Source organism: Poecilia reticulata, chromosome 3 (genome assembly GCF_904066995.2).
Source record: "Poecilia reticulata chromosome 3, P_reticulata-male-v2, whole genome shotgun sequence".
Taxonomy (NCBI): domain Eukaryota; kingdom Metazoa; phylum Chordata; class Actinopteri; order Cyprinodontiformes; family Poeciliidae; genus Poecilia; species Poecilia reticulata.
Window position 1 is genome coordinate 9,304,925 of NC_088832.1, and position 19,585 is coordinate 9,324,509.

The 19,585-nt window shown below is 39.6% G+C and overlaps 2 protein-coding genes across 6 annotated transcripts; one reads left to right on the plus strand and one right to left on the minus strand.

The window, feature by feature from the left end:
• The first annotated feature begins 2,682 nt into the window (after window positions 1-2,682).
• LOC103462146 (cytoplasmic polyadenylation element-binding protein 1) lies at window positions 2,683-15,351 on the plus strand. 5 transcript variants are annotated; one of them, XM_008404735.3, is made up of 12 exons: window positions 2,683-2,879; window positions 3,104-3,275; window positions 5,430-5,651; window positions 6,898-7,127; window positions 8,243-8,447; window positions 8,541-8,654; window positions 9,575-9,679; window positions 10,556-10,692; window positions 12,165-12,363; window positions 12,440-12,534; window positions 12,638-12,718; window positions 13,911-15,351. In XM_008404735.3, exons 1-12 carry the CDS (start codon window positions 2,865-2,867, stop codon window positions 14,019-14,021), a joined length of 1,686 nt encoding a protein of 561 aa, XP_008402957.1. In that variant the 5' UTR covers window positions 2,683-2,864; the 3' UTR covers window positions 14,022-15,351. The 5 variants fall into 5 exon arrangements, with proteins under 5 accessions (XP_008402957.1, XP_081461143.1, XP_008402955.1 ...); XM_081605017.1 differs by having other exon boundaries at window positions 3,104-3,265; window positions 5,408-5,651; window positions 8,192-8,447; XM_008404733.3 differs by having other exon boundaries at window positions 2,686-2,879; window positions 8,192-8,447.
• Window positions 15,352-16,211: 860 nt separating this feature from the next.
• rps17 (ribosomal protein S17) lies at window positions 16,212-18,886 on the minus strand. Its single transcript, XM_008404732.2, has 5 exons — window positions 18,755-18,886; window positions 17,387-17,538; window positions 16,659-16,764; window positions 16,488-16,553; window positions 16,212-16,327 (listed from the first exon to the last, which is right to left on the minus strand). The coding sequence occupies exons 1-5, from the start codon at window positions 18,848-18,850 to the stop codon at window positions 16,250-16,252; spliced, it is 498 nt and encodes a 165-aa protein (XP_008402954.2). The 5' UTR covers window positions 18,851-18,886; the 3' UTR covers window positions 16,212-16,249.
• Window positions 18,887-19,585: the final 699 nt, after the last annotated feature.

Genomic DNA, 19,585 nt, shown 5'->3' on the forward strand with positions numbered 1-19,585 from the left:
CGGCAACTTCAACAAAAAAAAACAAACTTGGGAGTGTCCAGCCATCAGATGTTTGCATGAATTATTGATGCAAACTTTTCATTTGTAATGCATCACTGCATTAGCGTCTGCATCATTTGCGGCACTGACCTCCACACTCTGCCTTCTTCTGTTCTGGGAAGATGCTCTGCTCAACCAACCATGCTGCGTCCTCCAGGGACTCGACTGCACTGTGTAACCAGCTGCCTCGTCCACACTGTACTGGTGGTTAAACCAAACATGACTAAGTTTTAATGTGCATACATTTTGGCTTACATTTTAGCGTCTGGAATATCGAAGCTGTTTTAAACCGGTTGGATCAACCAGCTCATTAAAGCTTTTGGCAAGAGCGATAGTTTTGTTTTGTTTCTAGAAAAAATTATGCGCACATGACGTAACCTTTTAATGTTGAGGTGTACAAGTGAAGAGAGCATACAGATGTTCTAAATTCAAAAATCATCTTGGTAAAATAAACTTAAAATGGTCTTAAAACCCCAATGGCTACCTTCCTAGAAGCAAATGGTCTCTGAAGATTTCGCCATTTGCCCTTTGCTGAAAAACGGGTCATTTGACTTCACTTTCACACAGAAAATTTGAATTGACAGAAAATCGATATGAAGTGGGTGGGGGGATGTGAGATTAGATGGACTGAAGACTGCTTCACCCAAGGACAATAGCTGCATGGCACATCTGTAGAAGGGTATATACATTTTTATTCATTTGAGAACCTGACAATGTTCTGGTGGAGGAAATGAACTGGAATTCCAAGCTGCAGGACTTGACATTTCTTTGTTTTCTTAAAATAATGGATGATGCAGATCGATCTTTATATGTAGAATCGTACTTTTTTTTTTCTAAGTGAACTCCAGGGAAAAATATAAGCATTCTAATTAAAGGATTCCTGTGGGGAATCGATGCTCTGTGGACTGGCGACCTCTTCAGGATGTGTCCTGCCTCAATGTCAAGAGGAGAAATACACACTGGTCCTCCTGCAAAGATTAAGCAGATGAATGGAAGATGTGTTTTTTTAAATTAGGTGTTTATGTGCGTATCAGTAATTGTTACCGCTGAGTAAAAACTAATGGCAAGGTTAAAAATAGTTGAAATATGAGCATCCCCCCCCCCTTTTTCTATCTCGGACTTTGCCGCCCTCTGCTGGTCATAAATCAAGATGCAAGTGAAGATCAAGCTGGAGTCATAAAGCCTTTTATAAACAAGCATGCTGGAGACTGAAGTGAGTTTGTTCATTTAAAAAAATAAAATAAAAAATTTTAGACTGCCCCCACCTTCTAAAGACAATATAAAGTATTTAGGTCAAGAACTAAGAAAGTGACAGTTCTCAATAATAAAGGACTAAAGGAGGAAATGAAGCGATGTATCAAATGAGCCAATTTTCAGTATATTAGTGCTTGACAACATGAACTAAAAGGTTAGTAGTCTATAAGAAAGATCAGATCAGATTTTTTTCTCATTCACAAAATGCATCAAAGCTTGAACATTCTTTGGTCTACAAGTGCACTAACTAATCATTCTTTACTGCACATTACTGAGAACCAGATGAACGTCATGAACACATGACTGAAAATTACATTTAAATAATTGATGCTTGTTTACAGTTGGGTCTAGACTTAAAACTTGTACTTTTTAATGAGGATTATAGCCAGCATTTTAAATTACTTGAAAGTCTTCTATAGTCACGCTGCCATAGGCTGAGGCTGCTGGACGACATACTGAACACTCTTCCTCACTTTTTTCTCCTACTACTCTCCAGTTCTCCATTATTTACCGTTATTTCAGCTTTTAACTTTCTGCTCTCTCTTTGTTTTTTCTCTTTGTAGGAGTTACATCTGGCCAGGCTTTCTGCTGGCCAGATGTCCTGGAGGGGGGACATCAGCTGAGTCAGTCCTGTTAATAACTGTTCTCTTCCTATAAATAATACACTTGTACACTTTATAAATAAGCTGAATTAAATCCTGTTATTTACTCTTTTGGATTCATAACTACAACTACTGTCAGTGGACCAGCTGCACAGTTTTTTTCTTGTCATGGTCTTTAAAGTAAAAAGTCTGAATATGTTAAAGTCATGATTCAGATTTTTAAGAAAACTAGAAATCTGTATTAACCAGGAAAAGCCTGTTTGGATGTAAAGTATGGACAAAAAGTGACATTTACAACTTTTTGCACTGTGCTAGATTCTATTTGACGACGTTTTGAATATTATTAAGCACTTTGATATTTAGAATTTGTATTTCTTTGTACAGAGGCTTCAGAAACACAACAGCCACAATCAATGTCTTGTGAACTCCTGAGTTATTAGATTTTTTTAATAATAATAAAAAAATCTTTATTGGTATTGTGCAATAATCGAATTTTGTGAAACTGAATTGAAAATCTTGAACTCTAACCAATTAAATTAATACAGAAATGGAAAAAAATATGATAGATAGATAGATAGATAGATAGATAGATAGATAGATAGATAGATAGATAGATAGATAGATAGATAGATGTGATTCTGATTCTGGAGTTAGGAGAATTGACTAATTAAGTATTGTTTTTATGGGTTTATGTACGATTAATGCCAAATGAAAATAAAATAGATTATTTTGTCTTCGTTCCCATGTCATCATATTCTATGTGACCGCGTGCTATGTTGTTGTATTTTGCGGTGAGCTCTTTGATGTTGAGCACGTGAACAGACGGAGGCCCTCGAGGCCCACTCATTCGTCCTGCACACGTTCAGCAGATTAAGACTAATTAGCTGCTAGCATACTTCATAAAAATGACCTTTTGCTGCAGGCCGGGGTCGTTATTGTGACATTTCTTTTAGGCTGTCTGTCCACATCATGGCTTTTTCCCTGGTGAGTCAAAAAACGAAACTGAAGCGGCTTCAAACGAAGGCCACGTTGAAGTTGACTTTTTGTGCGCCATGTCAACCTGTGGCGGGTCTTCTAATGGAACCAAGCACGACTTCTGAATAGAAACTTACGTTTTTTTCAAACTGAAACACAAACATAGCATTTGGTGCAGATTCGGGGCTAATTTCCCCCATGTTCCTCCTTCTTTTTGCTGCTTCTTCACACAGAGAAACGATTCCCGCAGGCCTGAGAGCCCGGACACCGACTCCCCAGCTCTGTCCACCTGCAGCAACGCAGACATCTTCCGCAGGATGAACACCATGCTGGGCAACGCTCTGGACTTCACCGGCGTGTGCACCACACCCAACAGCACCAAGCACAAACCAGACCTGCTCTGTGGTAAAGACACGCTTCACTCAAAAAGTGTTTTTGTGTGTTTGGCTTTTTACGTGTTTGTGCAAAAACAACCCGGAAATGAAGCATTGCACTCGAGTAGAAATGGCAATCGACTAGAGCTTGGAGTTCACCGATTTTCTGTTGACAGACTTTTATTGGTGATTGGCAAACAAAATGATTCTCCCCTATTCAATACGAGTTCAAACTGAAACCCTCCTCCTCCATTTTGCTTTATAAATGACAAATTAGGATACCATAAATGTTTTTTAGGTCTTAATATCAAAGTGTATTTTAATGTGCAATGTTTAAATAGCATTTAAAACACTAGTTGTATCAAGTTCCAGCTCATGCAACTTAATATTAATAATGACTGACTTCTGCAACTAACTTCTTAGGCAAGCTGCTGTAAATACAGGAGATCAAGCAAATGCAAATTGCTTATAAATTTATTTATGTTGAATAAAATTGAAAAATGTTGTGGTTTCACACCATGAAAAATCTACTAAAAGAAGTCCAAGAGTCTAACTCAAACATAATATCAATATTTCTTAATTTCCCAATCTGTCATTTGTGCCATTCTGTTGCATAACTCTAAAATTACTAGAAAGACAGCATAGCTTTTGTACTGTTTTTAAAATGCAACTTTTCTGAAGGCTCTCAAATATGAAATTCTACTTTATTTCATAGTGGGTTCATTTCAGCCACAGTTTAACCTGGTATGGAGGCAAAATACAATGTATATCTGTATGCCGTAAAGCTGAGTTCATTGTATTTACACATAACATTTTAAAGCGTAAAGGGTAATAATTGCAATCCAACAAAATGCATGAATTTCAGAAACAAAATGGATTTGGGAAGCCTGGATTGGTATTGATTTTTTTTTTTTTTTTTTTTTTTTAAATTTTTGTAGAGTTAAAGAAAAAAGAAGAAACTGACACTTGGTGTAAATTGCTAAATTTAAACATTTAAATTTTGGGTTCAGCAAGGGCTGATGGAATTTCACTTGGACATTTAAGCAGAGAAACTTGTTCACCTCATCATTCGGTTGCCAAGAGCTGATTCATGCTGAATCACTGATCTGCAGCAATGCAGCAGTCTTGGCCCTGGGAGTAATATTTTTGCCAAGCAATAAGCTCACTGTAGCATCTATCTTAAATTAAGTTGCTAATTTTGCATCTGCACTTGATGCATTATTACTCCTTTTTTTTTATGATGAAGCTCAAAAGGTCAAATGTTGCAACTTTCAGTGTTTTTTTTGTGTGTTTTTTTTTAAAGTAAATTTGATCCTGGTGCAAAAAGGAGAGCACAACTCGTGCCTTTGGCTCGGGGCCCGAGCCTCGGGGAGCTCGGCGTTGCTGAATCAGGGGGAGTAAATGGGAAGCTGGAAGCCTTCCAGGAGAGGAGAGGGAGGGGAAGGGAAGGGTGGGAGTTCGCAGCGCATGTCTGCACAGACCTCATCTGATCAGTCAGCTGCTTCTGATGCAACAAGCCTTTTGCAAATGTGCTTCTGTTTAGTTTTTTTTTTTATGGAAAATTCACAAAATACAGATTGCTTGTTTAATAAAATCCCTGTGCATCTCAGAATGCGAGGTACTTTTGAGCTAAAAGTTTGCTGAGTCATTCCCTTCCTCCCTCCCTCCCCTTCTGCCTCTCTCAGGAAATCAGACTAGACCAAGTAAGCAGCGGCAGGAACGGTGGCAGCTGTCGCCCTCCTCACTCTGAAGCGGGGGGGCGGAAAGGGTGGGGGAGGACTTCCATCTACAAACCGATGGCTTCGACTGGAATTTTGTCATTACACGGTTAAAGCAGGGGCGGCAAAGGAGGGCGAAGCTGATGTCATTAGAAGGGGTGTGCGAGTGCATCAGCAGCCATGTCACATGCTGCTAGGTGGGTCAGTGATGCGGACAGAGATGCATGGCAGTCGCACCAGGCACAGAGGCAGCAGGTTAGCTCCGCCGTCAGCCAGTGTAAGGGGAGATGTGACGACGACGATGATGATGATTATGAGGGAAGTTTTATTGTTTCTCACTTTCTCTTCACAGGGGAAAAAGACGGACCTTGCTCTGTCCTCATCTGCTGTTTTTATTATTTTTATTTTTTTGCTAACGCTTCTCTCTCTGTCTGTCTCTTCTTTGGTTTTGGTAACCGGCAATAAAGAATCGGAGCTGGCTGCTGTGGGCGGCAGGAGGATGCTTTTTCCCAACTGCGGCAGCATACCCAACTCCCAGGACATCCCTTTACCCCGGGGCCTGTCGGATGTCACGGACCTGGGCCTCGGGCTCCAGTCACTCCGTCTGTCCGGCTGGGACAGACCCTGGAGCAGCCCAGAGGCCGACTTGCATTCTCCCTCTTCCCAGGTTCAGAGCAGCTCTTCCTCCAGTAAGTGGCAAAGCGGAGTGTATCTAGGATTCACAACCAGAGTCACCAGAGTTGAGACTCTCGTTTTCATTTTTCAACATTCAGGTTGTTTTCTGTACATTTAATACTTGTGATAGTTCTGTGTGGGAGCAAGCTGTGGCATTGCTAAGGATGATGTGGCAGTTTTGCTTTGCTGCGTCTGTAGCAAGCAAACAGGCTACAAAAACACGCTTTCGTTTTGATAACCTCACTAATGTTGCTACAGTTGGCTGTTAAATGTTGGCCAAGTTTAAAAAAAAAATTTTCTTTGATTAGAAGCTGTATTGGACCTGCACAATGCTGGGGAGAAAAACTACTGATTATCCATAATTTGTTGTGACACCTTTTTTTCCCCCCTCCATAGCCTTATTATTGACCATGCCCAATCAAACCCACTTGACCCTGTTTATAGGTGCTTAATCGGGGCCTGCAGCAATGATTGAAACTCAGTCACTATTACAGCAAACCTTGTTACAGGAAGGAAGTCGGCGAACTGGTTTGGAAGAGGTGGCTGAACCGGCCTGCTACTAGGAGGGGGAAAAGTTTAGCATTTTTTGCTTCTGGATTTCAGATCTCAAAAATATTTGGAGATGCTTCATCATGCTTTGAGTAGGACTGGGAATATGGCTTTAAAATAAAAACTTTAATTTTGTTAAAATTTCTTCTTGCACCAAATTTGATTTCCCTCACTTTTTTTCCTTAAACTACAAATGACTGACTTTTATTCCAATAATTCCTTCTGTGAGTTGACTTGAATTCAAAGTGAAAATGACTAGGAACTTTAAAACTTGTCAAACAAGATGGCAGTTCTTGAGTGGGTTAATATCACTCTGGAAAGCCAAGTGGTAAATTGGTGAAAAGAAGCTTTTAATTTTATTTATTTTTTTTCCCTAAAATGGAATTAGATTTATTAAAAATCAGCTTGCTGCCTAGCTGTAGGTAGAAGCCAGCTGGCTTATCTGATACTTTGTAGGTACATTGGTGCTGGCTCCATTTCACTGCAGGTTTTCTGTTCTTCTAAATCAACATTGAACTGTGAATTCAGCACATCTGCCTTTTTTTTCTTTATTCAGTTGCAAAATACAGGGAAGAAAGATGCATCTTTTAGAAACTTTATGCTGCCCGCTTGCTGACGAATCAGTACAGCTCTGTGGAGTCGGCATGCTAGTCCAGTTTTCTTCAGCATGTGCTGCTTTGTTGGTAACACCCCGAATGTTTCGTCCACCAGTGCTGGGCATGCTGAACAACCCTTTCAGTAGCATCCTGGGGAAGCCGCCGGGCTATCTACCCCATGAGTCCATGAATGTGACAGCCGACTTCCTGGAGAAGTTTCCTGGCATGGCGCGGATGGCGAACCGGCTGGACTCCAGCTCCTTCCTGGACTCCCGCTCCAGCAGCCCTGAAGACTCTGAGACCAGTGGGTTCAGCTCTGGATCAGATCACCTCTGTGACATGCTGGTAAAGCACATTTTCTCTTTACTCAAACTATTGTTTCCACTTTAAATTGTTTCGTTTTCCACCCTAGAATGGAGCTGGGTTTTCCTGAAATGCATGTTCATGAAGGATTTGGCTTAACAAATAACATTAGCTGATGCTGATGAGTAGATTTGTCTGAATGTTGCTGGCAAATCGTTCTCTCAGTTGCTTCATATTTTAAAAGAACTCATCCTACAGCTTAGACCTAATTTTACTTGGTTTTTGCATCGGAGTACATTAGAATTTTCTTCCACTTTGTGCTCAGCAGAGCGGTTGTCCTTCCTCATTGAAGAGCAGAGGTTTGACTTCAGTCTTTGACATATTGGCAGAATAATTGCAGACAAAGCACTGGAAGAATTGCTCTGATTGCACACAGGGGACCTCTTCATCTGAGCTTCTTTAAAAAAACACTTGGCAGCAATTTGACTTTTGCAGAGTAATCAAAGTCCACTACAAGTGATTTTTTTTTCTTAAAATTGCCACATCTATTGGGTTAATGAGCTTTTTATTTACCTGAACAATTTACTTGTTAGACTCTAGAGATTTTTTGTTAATCTCTGGATCAGTAAAGTTAATGCAATACTTCACCTCACAGCTTTCAGGCTTAAACTGTCCAATACTTGAGGATATTTTTTTCTGGCTTTGGTAACGGGATAAAACTGGAAATATAATTAAGTGCATAATTGAAAAGTTCTTCAAATGTTCCCGAAGCCTCCACATTCAGGCTTTTATAGACTAAGGGTCATTGATCAGAGTCTGATTATTTTTCTTTTGTTTCAGGCTTTAATCAAGGTGACTGTACAAGTGAGGGGGTGCACAATTTAACGCCTTTGACTTAAAATGGATATCTGCATTTTTTTTCACAGCACGTTTTGCTTTTGCGTTTTAACAATAATTCACATTTTGCGCATTTACAGCCTGGTTTAAACACCTGATATGGTTCTGTTTAACCAGAGCCTTCCAGATGGAGTCATGGTAAAAATAATCTAGACTGATACTCCGCTCCGTCTCTACCGGAAATAATCTGGCCACGTCTTCCTCTTCAGTCTAATTTGCGGATCTCCCCTCCACTGCCTTACGTGACGTCCAACATGCAGAAGGACCTGCTGCGGCTGGGCTCGCGCCTGGACCCCCAGGACACGAGCTCCCCTCTGACTCCTCCGCCCAGCGCCAGCCCCGCCTCCTCCACCATCTCCCGCCGCTGGCGCTCCGGCTCCCCATGGCCCGGCTCGGACATGCTCGACCAATCGGACGACGCGTTCAGCATCGAGAGGGAAGCCCGTCTGCACAGGCAGGCTGCAGGTACGCTGCTCGTTTGTCTCAAAGCTCTATTAAAGATTGGACAAGACTGTGTTTAACTTTTTTTTTTTTTTTTTTTTTTTTTGCATGCATTAGCTGTGAATGAGGCCACATTCACTTGGAGCGGTCAGCTGCCTCCCAGAAACAACAAGGATCCCATTTACTCCTGCAAGGTCTTTCTTGGTGGCGTGCCCTGGGACATCACCGAAGGTTCGTCTCAACATGAACTAGTAACATTTTGTATTTGCAAAATGGAAAATTTCTGTTCAGCTCCTTCAGTGGGCTAGAACTCGGAGGAAATACTTGGACCAGCTCGACAGAAATGCAGATGAAATAAAATGTAATGTGAAATGTTAGAAATTCAGCCACTTTAATTTTTCTTCATACATGTTTCGATATGGAGATTAAACCTGAAGTAATTAAATATTTCATGGTTCTTATGGGAGCTTGGAGTCCTTGAAAAATGCTTGGATGTTTTCAAGGTTTGGAAAGTGCTTGATTTCTTTAAGTACTTTAAAATTATTTAAACTGCACAGTTTTGTAATGAAGTGCAATTCAATGTTTGAATTATTTACAGTGGCAACCAGATATTTTCACACACCTACAAAACAAATCTGTGCTCTTGGCAAGATGACGCATTTTAGAAAATGGAAATAATTTTGATGTTTCTAACTGATGTAAATTTGGTCTTAAGTTCAGACGGTGAGGTAAAAGTTTTGAGTAAAACATCTAGTCTCAACTGAATTGTGTTTAAGCATTTAGTTTGAGCAGGAAGGTCATTTATCTTGGCGCTGTATTTACATTGTTTTAGTGTAATGAATATTTAACTCGGAGCCAATAATGTAATTAAAATAGAGGTTCTTGTATTTTAAAACGATGTTATTGAAATAGGGGGATTTGGTGAAATTAGTGTTTTGTTCTCAGACCAGTCAGACATTACCATATCCCTGCAGTAATGGCAATAGAAAACATTTAATAGTAAACTGAAACAGTCTTTCTTGGGTAATATGCGTTTTTATTTCCAAAGTGAGAAAACTTTAAAGACTTGCCTTTACGATGCTTGAAAAGTGTTCAAACCCTGATATTCAACCAGATTAAAACATGGCTTCTCTATTGCTGCTTGTGTCCAGCTGGCCTGATCAACACCTTCAGTGGGTATGGCCCTCTGACTGTGGAGTGGCCAGGTAAGGATGGAAAGCATCCCCGCTGCCCTCCTAAAGGTAATGTGGCTAAAGGTAACTGTGAGCTGGTAGGCTAATTTCCATTTTCCCTCCTGGTTTTAGGGTGGACACGTGTGGTGAGCACACTGCATGCTGGGAATTTATCTGGTTACGGCACTCCTACATGGTGACTCTAGGCATAGAGATGGGCAGAATGTGGGGAGCTAATTTGTTTCTAAAACTGTATCAAAATGGAAAAACGGATGCATTTTAGCCGGTATAGTGGTAAAGATGGTGGAAATTCTTTCAACTGACTGCCTTTGTTTGCACATATTGTAATTTTATTTTCTGTTACCTTTTCTTTCTGGGTTTCAAGATCGCTATGTGATGCAAAGGTCTGGTTAGAGTGGAAACAACAATGTAGTATTAAGAATTAATAAAAATGTAGACGACATAATACATGACTATTTACACAATAGTCATAACTTTCTCGTATTTCATGTAGATTCTTGCACAACTTCTTGTGACTTTAATTTTCTTAACAATGAAAATTAAAGTCACGAGACTCGGTGACCCTAATATTCCAATGTAAGAAATTGTTTTCAGGGTTTTTATCTGAATTTTTAGAAAAATTGGAGATTTGCATGAACTCCAGATTTTAGACATGCTTCAGTGTTTAGATAAAATATGCTAAATCGTGTTCATGTATTTTGCTCTGATATTGATGGGAGTCAAAGCAAAGAACATGTTTTTGCTTTTATAAAAGAATGTTCAGAACAAATTTGTCAGAAATGTAGCTTCAAGTCAGAGCTTCAGACCAAAACGTGCAGTGTCACTTTAAACTGAGCAAATTTTGAAGTTTTGTAAAATAGGGAAAGGAGTCTTGTGGTTGAATTTCACTGAAGATGCTAGCAAGTGTTGGCCGTTATTTATTTTTTTCAATGCCCTCAGGCTACGTTTACCTGGTGTTTGAAAACGAGAAGTCTGTGAGGGCGCTGCTCCAGGCGTGCTCCCAGGATCCCTTCCACCCAGAGGACAGTCGGGAGTATTACTTCAAGATGTCCAGCCGCAGAATGCGATGCAAAGACGTGAGTAGGAGCTGGCATTGTCGCAAAGCTGGACTGTGACGGGTTTACGTCTTGCTAACCTGTGGAATCTGCTCCAGCATCAAACATTGGCTTTGTAATGTTCTGATTTCACATCGCTGTCTAGTAAAACTGTAAACAACCAGCATCAACTACACCGAAACAAAGTGGCATCACAAGTTCTTCTGTAGAAAACCTCCATGTTTGTGCCACTTCAAACTGCATTCATTTTTTAGCTTTTCAAGCAAGGCCATGTGGATTTTAATTTATTTTCCTTCCTCTGACAGGAAACTGTGGAACTCTTATCAAAACTTCTCAATGCCTTTTTCTTTGGCTCGAAGCCGTTTGTTTTGAAAGTATTCAAGTGATTTGGTTGGTTTTCTGAGCCACTGTGAATATAAACTGTTGAGAATGATGAGAAATAAGGAAAAAAAAATTTATTGCAGCAGTAACGCACTTCAACATTATGATGCTCCCTAAACTTCCAACACTATGTACAATCAGATGTTCGGTGTAAGAATTTATTGCTGTAAGGCTGAATATGTCCTGGTGCGAACACTTGAAATTTGTCCAAAAAAGTCTAAACATTACAAAATACACAATTTACAATGGCTAAATAAGAACTCAAAGGCTTATTTAAAGTCGGCAATGCTTGGTCTATGTAGTTAAATTGTGAGAAGTATCAATTAGTGTCTCTGCTCTGTAACAAAAGCTGTTTCCAATTAGTGTTCTGCAGCAGTTCCATTCAGGAATGCTTGGAGGAGTGAATTAGTCTTTACTTCTGAGCACAACTTCAAAATAATCAATGCTGTTTCTAAATGACCCAAAGTCTTATTTAGAAACAAAGTGTTCAGCTTACTTGCAAGGTGAGAACAGCTGGTTTCCTGCAGTTTCCACAGATTCTACTGTTCAATCAGATTTCAACTGGTAAACGCAAAGATACCTCATCAATTTACAGCAGATGATGTAAGCCTGTACAACATTTACTGATGACATTTGACCCACATTTTCCTCACTCTTGGGGATTAACATGGCAAAAGTTTTATAAAGTACTAGCACCATTGGCAAATCAACTTTTTTTTTTTTTAACTTTTTCCAAGTGACAATGTGCCACTGGAACTTTGACTTTTCATCAATGAAGACATTGGACTTAAAATAATCTCTTGCTGAAAGGTTACTTATAATTTAGTTATTGTCTTATTTCAAGTATCTGAAGATATTTGCACTAGAAACTGAACCAAAAATACTTGGTAAGGTTTTATTTTCGCAGTGAAAACGCACTGCATTATTTTAAAATGGGTTGTAATAAACATCGCAATTAAAGATACAACCCCACTGATGATGATGTTGAATCAACAAAGAAGTTGCGTTTCTACCAAGCTACTTAATTTAGTTTATTTTCTTCTCAGTTTTCACTGGAATGTTTATATCCCAACTCTGTAGCTTGACCGCTGACCTGTCCTTTCCTGCTCCAGGTGCAGGTGATCCCCTGGGTGATCTCTGACAGCAACTACGTGCGCTGTCCCGCCCAGCGCCTGGACCCCAGTAAGACGGTGTTTGTCGGCGCTCTGCACGGCATGCTTAACGCCGAGGCGCTGGCCAGCATCATGAACGACCTGTTCGGGGGCGTCATGTATGCCGGCATCGACACGGACAAGCACAAGTATCCCATAGGTAACGGCAGCTGCCATCTAGAATAGTTGCTCTGAAAGGGTTTCTTGAGGATTCATGTCCAGGCCGGTGTGTGCAGGCTCTGGACGTGTCACCTTCAACAACCAGCGCAGCTATCTGAAAGCCGTGTGCGCAGCTTTTGTGGAGATTAAAACGCCAAAGTTTACAAAAAAGGTAAGGGTGTCTTTTTAAGAGAATTAAATTCCTCATTAAAAAGAGAATTTTAGCAGTTTGGTTAATACAGTTTTAGGGTTTTAAGTTGTGAATCTTCCTTCAGGTTCAGATCGACCCCTACCTGGAAGACTCCATGTGTCAAGTTTGCCTTCGTCAACCTGGGCCTTTCTTCTGCAGAGACCAGGTCAGTGGAAAATACCCAGCACAACTTTCTTCATGCATCTCTCCTAACAATGGTTTGAAGAACATGTCAAACTCGAGGCCAGTGGGCCAAATTCAGCCCATCATAACTGTTTTTGTGGCTCATTAAATAGTTGTTCCTTTATGTTTTTATAAATCAAATCAAAACGGTATTATTGATGTAAAAAGATGATCAATACTTCAAGAAGTTCTTGTTTTAACGACTTAATATCACAACCTGCCCTTTAAACCACAGATGTCAAACTCCTTTTCATTTTTTGCCACATCAATATTGTGTTCAAGGAATGTTCAAGATTTTTGATCTTAGGTTTTAGTAATCCAAACCTTTGTAGGGGTGGGGAGAATGTTTTGGTCCAACAAACGTCCTGTTGCTTACTGGCTTTTGTTCCAGTAAAACCACTGAAAGAAATGCAGCCATAGATCTATGGCCACATTAAAATAGAACAAACATGATTGGTCAGATTGTTCTGACAGAAAAGTCCTGCTGACTTTATAAAGTGACTTCTGGTTACAGAATGATGCCAGGGTGGTTTGCACAATATACCTTTTTACATGTTCTCATTATGGCTGTGATGTTGATCATAATGAGTCAATTATTGAAATGATTGTCAACTAATTTGGTAATCGCTTAACTGGTGTAGGTAGACTCAAAAAAAAAAAAATCAGAAAGTATGTTCCCAAATGCAAACTGTAAGAATCGTTTTGCCTTAATTGTTGCTCTAAGATAAAAAAAAAAACAACAACTTTGCCTGTGAAGATGTTCTACCAAAAACTAAACGGGCAGTTTTGGCTTCACCTGGTTCAAATGATTAACAAAAAAAACCCATTAAGCACCTTTTGCTGTCCAATTATTCAGTTAATCAAAAGATAATCTGATTAATCTTACAATGTGTTGGTCAAGCAGCAAGGCCTGAGCTTCTTGCATATTTTTGTTTTTTTTTTTAGCTGGAGATGCATCTCTGCTATAAAACTAAAGGAATACTGTTATTGCATTTTAGAATATAAAATGTTAATTAGAAATGCATTAAAAGATGCAAATAAACAATTCAGACGGTATTAAAAATAAAGGCATAAATGGAAAAACTTTGCTTTTATAGTCTTTGGTTATTTGATCAATAACTAGAACGATAGTTTCAGCCGTAGTTCTCATTTCCTGTCGGCCATCTCTCCCCTAGGCCTGCTTCAAGTACTACTGCCGCTCCTGCTGGCACTGGCAGCACTCCATGGACATCTTGAGCAACCACCGGCCTCTCATGCGCAACCAGAAGAACCGAGATTCCAGCTAAACCCGGAGTCCCGACACTCTGAGGAAGTCTGAGAAAGAGCACCCCCTCGGCGGGTTGTAAGCCGCCCGCCGAGGAGAGCACGTGTGCCGGACGTCCCTCGGTCAGAGGGCACCAAGGCATTCCACCAGGCACTGGGGATATCACTGTAGGAAATGTTCACTTTTGCACTTGCTCCATTTTTGCTGTTCACAGTGGCACTATGCACAGTGACCTTGTTGGGAGTAGACAAGGGGCCCGTCACGCTTTAAAGCATTTTCTCCGACGCGTGGCCACAGATGTTAGTCAGCCTAAGGTTAAGAACTGGATGAAAATGGCAATTTTTTTGTTTTTTTTTGTTTTCATGTATTGCATAGTGAAGAGCAATCACGCAGTCTCATTGCCATTCATTGGCAAATGCCATACAGTGCCTTTAAATTTTTATTTTCCTCCCCTCTTCCCTCCCCTTGGCCCGGTTGGCGTCTGTTTTCCTGTGCAAGCCAGCTGGTGTTTCTTACTTTTTGGGAGTTGAATGTTGGGCTTCATTTAACCAGTCGCATTTCAGACATTTTTACGCAGTTTTTTACTAATTTGTACACAAACGGTTTTAAGTCATGACATGAAAATTTTTGAACAATTCTACCAGGTGGCTGTTTAAGGGAAAACCCTCCCCTTTTATTTTTTTTTCCCACATACAGTTTCAATTTTTTTCCTTTTGGTTTTTTTTAATTTGCCCTCCCAAATTTCAGCTGAATGGGCACAAAACGTTGGATGTACTACTTTAACTTGCTTTGTTGATCCAGTTATTAAATGTGAATCAGTACTACTGGATACATCTCAACTTGTGAGCCATCACTTTTAGAACACTTGATGGATCCAGTTGAACTGGAGTGAATAATTTGATTTGTATAAAGTTTTTTGTTTTTCTTTTGCACTTTTTAATTTACACGTGTGGAGAGGTGGCAGTGGTTTTTAATCACTTTTGTACATCAGCGGGGGACATGCTTTATGTTCGAACAGCTGCTTGTTTCCTGTTGAATGTAAGAACTTCCACTAAGCTGATAAACTATCTATCCAGAGCTTGAGTAGACCCCCCCTCCCTGATAAATGATCCCTAGCTTTCTTATTCCATTTTGCCTTCCTGTTCCAGTTGGACAAAAATGCATAAGCCGTGTGCCAAAGACGATGCGTCTTTCCTTTATCCATTAGGTTTGTCATGCTGAGCTTGTTGTCCTTTAGCCCAGCTGCTTTTTAGAGTTTTGAAAGTCTACCTCATTGTGGTCTGCCAAGTTTGCTGCTACTTAACAGTTGTGGAGTATGTTCAGATTGGGCACAATAAAGGTGTTTAAGCATTGCTGATTTGTCTGGGTTTTTAATACTTGCAGTTTTTCTTGATTTTATAAAATTGTCAGCAAATTATTTTATTTTTTCAGGAAGCTATGCTATAATTGTCTAAAAACTAGAGCATAGAGAAACTAAGATGGTAACTTTACCCCATCTGACACAAATTCTAAAATGTCATATTTTCCATTTGAGCCTGCCTCAAATGGAAAATGGCTTTTTTTTTAATAACCTAAGACTTTGTACTTGGTGTTTTTCAGATTTTGATCCTTTTTCAAGTGAATTCAATGTTTTGCCATAGCTGTAGGTGCATGTGAAAGATTTGTGTTCATGCATTTCAACTTTGACTTGCAATATTAATACATTCTAGAAATGTAATGTTACAAAATACTTAAGTTTATTAATTCAGACTTAAGTTTATTAATTCAGTCTAAAGCAGTGTCCTGTAGCCAAAGTGAACTTTTTATTAAGCAACCAGGACAACTGCAGTCTTGTCCATTTCAAGAGCTTGAGATTCAAGAGTCGCTGACTTCAAGAACCATCAAACCTCTCTGGAGTATTGGCTGTAGCTGTTGAGTGGAAACCTGAACCAGTTTCTAGATTTAAGGAACAAGGACTGGGTAGTCTCAGTGGCTCAAAGTTCAGATGAAGGTACTTTCATTTGGAAATCAAGGACCCAGAATCTGGAAGAAGAGTTGAACAGCCTGAAATCCAGAAGAAGGTAATCCTCACTGGTTGAGTCATGACTTTTCATTTTAGAAGCTGCTGACTAACCTACAGAAGTTTTGCTTAAAATGGCATCCAGTGCACATGGATTTTGTTTGGTGTAGGCATTTTTAAAAAAAAATTTCTAAAGGATAAAACGGAAACCAGTTGCAATTCCATCTCTTTATTCAGATGCTGACATGATTTCACAATCCTCGTGGCGTTTTGAAGTTCATTCCCACAGTTGGCTGAGTGACCTGAAGCTTGGACAGGCCACCGAAGTCCTAGGAAGAAAACATGGACTTAAGATGTTCCACTCTGAAACTTTTCAATTCTACTTGTATGAGCAGCACATGTCTGTTAAGACTGAGGATCGAGTTTGAAGTACTTCCCAAGCATCTATTTTTGGAATGACATCAATATGGTTTTAGATTTCAGGCTTACCAGCATCTTGAGCATTTCTTTTGTATCCGGATCCACCTCGATGATCTCCTGGTCCAGAGCTGAAATCTGCAACACGCCACAAGCTCTGGTCAGAACACTGGGCCTAATAGACTAACTTGGGACACCACTGGTCCACTGTGACCTAAGCTTATGACAAAATGGCTTCCGTACCTCGGGGACATAGTTGTCCCTCCTCTCCCTCTCCTCCTCTTGCAGCTTGATGGAGATTCCTCTGACGGGACCGCGCTGGATGCGTTTCATCAGGTGCGTCACATAGCTGAGACACAACAGAGCGCATGATTACAAGAATAAGCTTGAAAAAAAATAAAAACACTTTGAACTTTGATACTTCCTAAAATTTATCATGCAGCATATTAAGCCTCAACTGTCCAACAGGATACAGTGAAAAAAAAAGCTAAGACCAACATGCTCCAGTGCTCCCTCTGCTGGTCCAAGTCAGACCCGTCTCTTCTGTGCTCATAAAGTAACCAATTTTGGATGTGTGCTCTTCCAATTTCCTGTTCCAGTTTGGAGAAACTCCATAATAACAACACCTTTCTTGTGTTAGGCCACTCCTGACCCGTTGCCTAAGGTGAAAAAGGGCTGGTCTACAGCGCATTGGTTCAACATCGTACGTGAGGATGAATGTAGCATTTTATTTGGAAGTAAAGGTCCCAGAGTCAGAAGGAAGAGTGGAGAGGTGCAAAACCCAAGTTTCTTAAGATCTACAGAGAAAGTTGATGATAGTTTTCTACTGGTGGTGCAGTAACTCGTCACAATCAACCGTGATCATTTTTCAAATATTAAATAGGCTTGGAGACAAAAAGAGGAACAGATCCACACACTAGTAACATTCTGAAACCATCACGCAAAACAAAAATAGATCAAATGTTACAAACCCTGCAACTTTGTTTCTCAGAGGTTTGCTGGGGATGATGGCGATCTCCTCACACACCCTCTTGTTGGTGTGGAAGTCGTTGCCCAGGCGTGTGTAGTATTTCTCAATGATGACCCTGGCGGCCTTCTTCACTGTTTTGGTCCTGACTCGTCCCTGAAGAGAGAAAATAAAAACATTCAGTGCACGTACAAGGAAGTGATATTTTTAGAATTAAATTTTTTGAAATGAAACATATCACATGGATTTATTGCAACAGAAATTGATTTCTGCCAACTGTTCTTTCTGTTGATGATTCTAGCTTACAGCTGATGAAGATACTCAGGTTTGGAATTTAACATAAAAACTGATGCTGTTTACAGACAGCATACTGAGAATAATACCAGCATATAAACTTTTTTTTTTTTTTTTTTTACTGCATCCTTTCAGCGTGGCATGAGTTTCTACTGAGGTGTTCAAGAAAATCTGTATTTAATTACAGCTTCTGGACAATATTATTGGGTCTGGTGTATTATCTTCCACCATAGATTCTTTTAGAGTTTATGTCAGGATAGTTTGACAATGTAACAGTTTTTTTTCTTCCACTCAACTTTCTGTTAATACAGTTCTCTCCAGTCAGTTTCTACAGCAATGACCTTATGTGTTTTATCCTCCTGGCAGAGGGCGTTGGTGTCTTCCCCATTATTGTGCAATTTCTGCATAAAATAACCTTGCTATGCAATGTTTAAAACATATTTTAGAGAACTGAAGTTTGTTTTTACTAGCTGTTAAAAAAAATTATTACTGTGTACAATTCATTTTTATTTTTTTTTAAATCACAATATTGTACTCCAATTTACTTAAATGCACATAGAAAATAGTCAAGCAAACATTTTTATCACCTGTATCTTTAACTTTATATCTTTAAATTAAACTCTAATCCAGATGGCAGTCGCTAGGCAACAATCATCAAGGTACAGTAAAATAATGTTTATTTACAAGTGAAAATAGGTTTGACCTTGGTACATGCCGCTATAAATACAAAATTTCTTAAGCAATTTTTATTTTCCTTATTTTTATACCAACTGAACACAAAGTAAACATTTGACGCAATCGCTTTGAGAATATGTAATTTTTTTTGCTTATAAATAAAATGACTAAATAGGAGCAAAAAGTGCAACTGCTTCTCCGGGTCGCTAATAAGAACAGGGACATAGTTTACGTGTTTAATGCGTATTCCCTTCTACTAACGTTGTCAAAACCCAGTCGAATATGGTCTTTTAAATAGATAAATACGGAGTGGGGGTAGTCAGTTTTCGGTGAGTGAACATGTAAGGAGGATTGGGAAGGATTGTGCCCGAAGTCGAAGTGAAAAGTTCTCTGTGGTACCCACCATGTTGGCTCTGACCGGTGGAAAAGAAACGCCGCAACGTGACACCGGATGTTTATAGTTAGATGCTGCAAACAGGCGCTGCACAGCTGAAACCATCGCCGCCACCTGGTGGTGGGAGGAGAGAAACGACCTGATAAACCTTTCATTTCAGTAAACATTGGAATTAAAGGTTTGTTTCACTCTTAAAAACGAAAAGAAAACCTTCTCCGTGTCAGACCGAGAAAGGACCGAATTAGTTATGTAAGAAATTAGTAAAATGTTTACAAATGACATTTTCATGGGGATTGTTTAGACACTTTATTTTGTCATCTATGGAAAAACGATGGTGGCTTTTTCTCGTTACTATTTAGCTGCTAATTGTATTTAATCAACATAAACTCTAACTTCCCCTCCAAAAAAATCTAATGCACACGTCCTTCTAGTGACATTTTTTTTCCTTCTTTCTTCCCGTGTTTTTAATCCAATTCCTCCTGTTGATTGCAGCAAAAATATTTGAGCCACATTAAACATGATTTTCAGAAATGTAATAAAACGTAGAAGCATATTGTGTGACGGCAACCTAGAAACAGTGAAACAGTTGGGGTTTATTAATGCTTGTTCTGCAGAACTGACTGGGATTTAACTAAAACTAAGACTATTAATAGAAAAACTGTTGACAGCAGGGACACCAACGTGCCACGGAGAAGACAAGCTCTTCCCTACTCAATAAATGTGGTCACATTAATGCCTTGATTTCTCTAAGATGTGTGAAAGACTGGGCAACAAATGTAATAAGTGCACCGATTGCACTTTTCATGCCGATCATCAATCTTTAAAAAGCCTGGTCAGCAC